The following is a 6,784-nucleotide window of genomic DNA, read 5'->3' as shown; positions in this document are numbered from 1 at the left end:
CTCGGAGGGCCGCAGGCGTTTGAGGTGGAACGGGGCCGTGCTGGAGCCAGGGGCCGTGATGGCGGGGTGCCTGAGGCCGTGCCCTGCTGCTCCGGATGAGCCGGGTCCCGTCGCCGCGGGGATTTCTCCGCCTTCGCCTGGGGCGCGTGATGGAGGAGGGCTGCTGGGGCTCCTCGACCGCCGGGCAGTTGAGTGGGCGGGGGGCTGAGGGGAGGGGGGATAATATTGGAAATGGTACTTTTTGGAAGAGGTGGGGGGGGAGGATTACGAGCACCGCCCCAGGCTTTGTACTGCTTAGGGCCTGCTTTGGGATTCCCGGCTCATCAGATCAGTGCTTGCAGGTTAAGTTCCTCGCGTTAAGGCAGGTGCCCTACTGGGGGAGGTGAGCGGGAGGAATTCTTCATACCGTTGTGCCTTTTGGGAGGGTCGGGATCATCGCGTGACCCGTTAAAAGCTGTTGTGATTGCTATTACTGTCTTATTCATCTCTCTTCACTTAGTCGAGTAATATTTATTCTGTTACCTTGTTTCCTGTGCGAATTTTGCCTTCCTTTTTTAATACTGTCTACTGACATTTGGAGTCTTCGTTTACTGTATTTCAAAACTGTTGTCAAGTGTAACAATACAAATATATCACTTTATTTTCAATTGTCAGCCTTAATGGAGGAGTAATATCGAGTTATATAACATGTACTTTTTAAGGTTCATTATTTGTTTTGATTTTAGTGTGAAATAGGAGTTTGACAGAAGATTTCACAGCACAAGTACACTTTTTAAATTGAATGTTCTTGTTTGTGTATCTGTTTTTTCAAGATGATAGTCATGAGGAGCTTGTAAATAAGGATTCAGTTGGGACTGTATGCAGTAGGGCCGTTGCACATATGATGTATTTCTCCTGTCCATGTTAATAATATTGGTTGTTTTCCAGTTGTAAGTTGTCATGAAAATGCTGGAGACGCTCCAGTACTACTCTGTTCCATAATGTTAGTTGCAGTGACTTGACCAAGTGACTTTAAACAGTTAATCATCTGAACTGAGAGTTTGATGCTTAGTTTTGTTGGCATGACCAACTACCATTTAAAAATGACTGCATTCCCTCTGAAGTTTACCATTTTAGAGTGAAACTAATTGTAGCTTGGACTTTTGTCACTTCTGCTGCTAACAAGGGGCAGCACGACACACATCATAATATAGAGATGTTGGTTATGTTGGACCACTAAGCATAACAGTTACAGTACAGTATTTTGCTCATCAGCAATTCTGACTACATAAATGTTTTGTCAATAAGAAACCACGAGCATTTTTTCAAGCTTGTAGTTGTTGCCAGGCGTATCAAATTTATTTTCCATATTACTCAGTACATGAACATACCAAGGTGTACTAGAAAGCAGTGTTACGAGTTTCTGGTCTTCATTACATGTCTTTTTTTTTTTTTTAATCAGTATTTCTAGGGGAATGAGTAATGTGATCCTTAAATGGAAGTGTTCTTAAAAACACCCATGTATTAATGTACTTAGCTACTTGATTTCTCTGTTCCCTGTCCCTATGGAAGTGTTTCAAAACAAGTTCCTTACTCTTGGCAGAATGCTTCTCGTTGCAGTGGAAGTGTTGCACTTTTTTTTTTTCTTACAGCCATAATTTAATGACATTGACTCAGCCCATAGATTGCATTTGAGTTCAGATTAATGAAGTTTAAGAACTTATTTGGCTATTTAAAGTATTTTTTAGAGATTTCAGTTTCAGTGAAGTTCTTTTGCTGTTGTTGTCTCAGTCTTGGTGAAAACTTATCCACTCTTCAGTTTGAGAAAATGTTGAAGGGATGAGGCAGAAATTGAACATTTGTCATATTTTCTGTGGTGGTCTTGTGCATCTCAAAGCCGATACTTCTGAAATATGAGTAGTGTAAGAACTTCAGAGAGAAGACTTCTGTGTGGTGAATTGGGTGTAGCCTGAAGCATTGTATAGATTCAGTTTTGCATTTGCACAGATTCTTAGCTACCGTTAAAATCAGAAGAAATGCACAAGGCCAGGTTTCCTTCGTGCTGTTGAGATCTGTACTAGTGAGGCACTGGTTAGCATCTTTGCTGTTTGGCAGTGTTGAAGCTCAGCTTTTTACTTTCTTCGGTTGTACAGTCTCATGAAAACATCTGATCATAATTGGTTGTGTGGGAAAATTTCTCTTAATTTAGTAACTTAAAAGCATTTTACTTAGAGCAGTCTTAATTTCAGTATGCCAGGTGCTTGTGCACGTGATCTTGAGCTTGGCTGTCTTAGTTTGTCATCAGAAACTGAATCCATCAGAAATGGAATGCAAGTCTTGCAGGTAGGTTTTTAAAGTCAAATAAGTTGCTTAATTTTTTTCCCCCATTTTTATGTTCCTTGGATGCTAAACAAGAACAGCAACAACAAATCCATGCACTGGATTTCTGATGTGTGTTGTATTTGTAGTGAAATTGTCATTGTTGTATTGGCCTTTTAGTAGAAGCTGTATTAGCAGTTCCGTGAGAATGTGAGAGTAAATGTAGAGCTGGGTTTTCATTGGCTTTGTGCTTTCAGTAAACAGAAGTTCTCTTTCCTCAGAAATCAAAACACTGTGTGATGGGCATCGGTTCTGTGGGTACAACTTCCTTAGCTGTCAGTCCTGTTTACGCTGCTGTCTTTCAGTGTCAGCACCAGTTACTTTCATGTGGAGTATTACTTCCCTGGAGCTTCAGCCTAGCTCTCCTGCCTGCTGAGCTGGCAGGAAGATCGCTGCTGGGGGAGAGAGCAGTTTTGTGAGACTTCTCCTAGAGCTGGCAAGTTGATAACTCGAGTGTGCTAAGCTTTCTCTGAGGTTGTATTACCTCAATTTGAGCAAAGAAGCAGTACTATCTTAATTTTATTTTGAATTTCTCTGTGAAAAATGCTGTTTTAATAAGTCTAAGTTATAAAATGTGATTTTGACAATCTTTGTTGTCTTATATTCAGAGCTCCGCCTTCATTCCCATGTGCTCAATGTTCTGAAATTGCAAAGTTTCACCCTTCTGTGTGGAAGGTAACAATAGAAACCTGTAATGAATTGCTACATGTTCTAGATGTATTTGAGGTGGGGACAGTGGGCACTTACACAGTGAGATAGCAAGTATTTCATTCCTTCATACCAGTTTTTTCTATCAAAATGTTTTTATTGTTATTATTTTCAGCAACTGTAAAAATAGTTCTGTAAAATAGTTAATTTGCTTTCTGTTATTTAAAATGTATGTTCGGAATGACATTTTGTTTTGTGTGCTTTGCTTTGAAACACACTGGGGTGATGAATTATCCGAATCCGCGTTTAACACTTCATATTAAGCTGGCATTTAAATTTTATAGCAGTCATAGAAGATATTTTCTTTCAGCTACCAGAAAGTGATGCGTGCTCCATAGTAATTTTTTGAGGCAAAGAGGACATAAGGGAATTCTTGAGTGCTTGGAATTTGTACTAAGTTCAGTAAGACATCTGATAATTGCATAGAGTGTCAGAGTGTCTGTAGAAGGCAAGAGTAGCAGAAAAAAAGTGTATCCAAAATTCCTGATGCAACTTTGCAAACTTGAAAAGTTTGTTACTAATCTACATGTTAGAAATGATAACAAATTAATTGTACTTATGCTATCATAGCCTTCAGTGTCTTCATAAAAGACTTGTGTAGCTGTACAAAAACAGCAAAAATCTTGATGTAATGAAGCTCCATGTATAATGCAAATAGCTGTTTGAGTCTACTGTTTTATGGTATCTTTTTTCTTTAATAATAGGATTCACTGACAGTTCTTGCTTATACTTTTGAATTTGTAGTCTTGAGTGATGAAATATTTAAGATGAAGATGTACTTCCTGTTATGTTTCTTTCTGCCAGCTTTGAATATTGAGAAATCAGGTACTGACTAGCATGGAAACTATTTCTTCTTCTTCTAGGAAAGCCTGGTACTTGGACTGGGGAAGGTAAAAGGGAGTTGATACTGCATGTGAAGCTGGTTCTGTTTTTGCTTGAAGAACCCGGAGTACCAGAACTGCCCATTATAGCTCAGTTCCTGTGTCATTTGAGAAAGGGAATGGGAGAGACTTATGTCTGAGGCTGGTCCTGCCAAATGTGATGGTATGTTAGAGCTGCTGGAGTCAGAGTTCACAGAAAGTGTTTTTCAACAGACAGCTGGGTTCTCTTCTTATGTAGAGCTAAAAGGTCCTTGGGGTATCTTCAGTGAAATTGGGGAAAAAATAGTTAACCTGAAACAAGCTAAAATCAAAATGAAAAGTATTTCTGGCTTCCACTACTGAGTTGCTTCTTTGAGTCAAAGGCTTTGATAATTACTGCAGGCTGGATGTAGGTAGGCAAGGTGCTGTACTGGTTGAAGTACCTAATTAAGACGAGGCTATGAATCATAAATGAGAAATTAGCCTTTTGCTGAGCACATCTATGAGATGCTTATTCATATTGCCATCATCCTTTTTGTGTGCACAAGGGTATTAATCGTGTTGCTGGAACATGAGGTAAGTCAGGAAACGTTTAACATAAAGGGCTCTACAGATGCTCACGTAATGTTGAAATACTGGTAATGCCTAGATGGGGAAAGTTTTGGAGGAGATCTCTGCACAGCTAGCTTGTGAGTTTGATTTGCTTCTGCAAATTTTAACTAATTAATTGCCTTTCTCTTATGAAAAAAGGTCACAAATCTAATGAAGATTTTAGGTTTAAGGTACTGTATTTTTTTTTTTTTTTTGAACCATGCAATTCATGGGAGTAGATCTAGTGATTTATCACGGACTTTTGATTTTCTGGGAAGTATGGTCCCTGAATGCTAAGCAATATGGAGATAACATTACTGCTGAATGTAAATGGGCAACTCAAGTATTTTAATACTGCCTGCTGTACCACTAGGTCTTTTTAAATGGTTATAAATTCCTGACTGATTGGATTTTGTTTACACGTTCCTTAAGGAAAAGGTAAAAACAAAACAAACAACAACAAAAAAAAACACGAAAAGCTTCTTGTACTCTGTTCTGTAAGAATGGCAACTTTGCATTGTTGAAGGAATACCTAAAATCTTAAATCATCCCTGTCCAAAGAGCATAACATTACTTCCTCTTGAATAAAACGATGTAATCAAACACTGGAGGCTTGCTGTGGTGCTCCTGTAGCAGCAGTGGAGCGGTAGCTCATCAATTGTGCTCTGGTATCTGTGTGACTGCTGGAGTGTAACTGCAGGGAAGGTCCTCTGCTGACTTGTCAAAGGATGGGAACACCAATTAAGAATTCACTGCTGTTAATGTGTCTGGGTATTCACCTGCAGAAGAATGGTTTTGTATTTTAAAAAAAGAAAATTTATTCCAGCTGTGGCTCAGTATGCTATCTTGTTTTGGGTAAACTTCAGGTGATTTTTCCTCTTTCCTATGAAGAGATTTTCATTACTGGGTATTTCAGCTACAGTTGGCAATAATCAACAGGTCTGAACTTCCTACTCACAGATGTGACCTTCCCCACCCTTTGTAAACTTAGTGCTGACAAGGGAGAACACTAAAGGAGGAAATACTGATTCTTTTCACTTGAACAAGAATGAAACCAGTAGAAGAAAGAGAAACGAGTTGAAGCACACCTGCTTATTAGATAATCAAATGCTGGTCATTCTTCTGTAAGTTAATAGCATACCTGCAGATTTTCCTTCATTATGTTTCCCTATGTTGCTGTAGTCAACTTCCTTAAGCCAGTTGTAATTTTCTGCAGTGCGTAAGCTGAGAGCAGAATCCTGAATTAGTGGTTTTCCAGTTGATTCTATGATTGTGTGAGGCTCCAGCATGTCCAGATAGGAGTGGAGCGATATGTGCTGCCACCATGGAGATCTGCTGGAGGATGTGACCTGCAGAGTCATACTGAGGCAGTAGGAAAAAAAGCTCAGAATGGCTGAGTACGTTCTATCTGGTAATGTAGAGTTGTGCAGTGGTGTAGGAGATGAGCCTTGAAATGGCCAGATGTGCAGTGAAGAGAAAAAATATTAGAAGCCTCAGGGCAGAGATGCTGTTTTCCATTTACTGGTTTTAGTGTCCAAGCTCTACTTGGAAGAATATTGGCCTGTTTGCTGTCAGTGATGAGAAAGGAAGAGTGTTGTTGCATAGGTTTCTGCCCCACTTGTCTTCATGGACCAAAACATCCTGTAGGGATTCATAACATTTAGAGGACGTTGAAGCTAAATGGTGCGAAACTGGGGGTCGGTGGGCTAGAGTACTCTGTTTGGCTGGCTCACACTGGGAAGGTATAGTGAGTTTGGCAGTGGTGGGCAATAGCCCTACTGTAGATGGAACTGATTATCAAGATCTCAGCTCTAAGGCAGTTTTCTTGGCAGTGGTATGTTTTTCTATCTCAGCCAACGGCTGATCTTACAGTTTAAGAGGGGAGATGAGAATTGAAGGAGGAAGAAAGGGGAGCAGACCTGGAACCAAATAAGACTTTGTAGTATTCTCAACATTCCCTTCAGGTCGGCTGTTGAAGTGTGCGCAGTGGTGAAGAAGAGATTATTTTTCTCAATGTAACTTGTTTTGACACTTTTTTCCCCTGACCAAGAATAGCTTTCACTTTGTTTTCTGAAAAAGCCTTTGTATCAAGTAGGCATTAAATAGCCAAGGTGTCTGTAAATATCAAGGTAGCAACTATTTTGAGGGAAATATTTTGTAAGTAACTTTTTGCTGCTCTTATCCCTTAGTAGGTTATTGCATTCTCTTATTTTTCTGTTTTGTTGACTTTGCTTTGTTATCTCCTTTAATAAGTAAAAAAAAAAAAA

General features: G+C 39.6%; 1 protein-coding gene across 3 annotated transcripts in view; it reads left to right on the top strand.

Annotated features, from left to right (window-relative positions):
* Nucleotides 1-6,784, top strand: part of RLIM (ring finger protein, LIM domain interacting) — a 14,510-nt gene that overhangs the window by 779 nt on the left and 6,947 nt on the right. For 2 of the 3 annotated variants that reach the window (XM_031554676.1, XM_010715352.2), the window contains exon 2: nt 3,930-4,110. The exons of the other annotated variant lie outside the window; for it this stretch is intronic. In XM_031554676.1, coding sequence (XP_031410536.1) covers nt 4,080-4,110 — 31 coding nt within the window. In that variant the 5' untranslated portion in view covers nt 3,930-4,079. The remainder of the gene's footprint in view (nt 1-3,929; nt 4,111-6,784) is intronic. 3 annotated transcript variants of the gene reach the window in all.

This window comes from Meleagris gallopavo, chromosome 9, assembly GCF_000146605.3.
Source record: "Meleagris gallopavo isolate NT-WF06-2002-E0010 breed Aviagen turkey brand Nicholas breeding stock chromosome 9, Turkey_5.1, whole genome shotgun sequence".
Classification (NCBI taxonomy): Eukaryota; Metazoa; Chordata; class Aves; order Galliformes; family Phasianidae; genus Meleagris; species Meleagris gallopavo.
The sequence above is the reverse complement of the archived record's forward strand: the minus strand, read 5'-3'. Positions and strand labels throughout refer to the sequence as shown.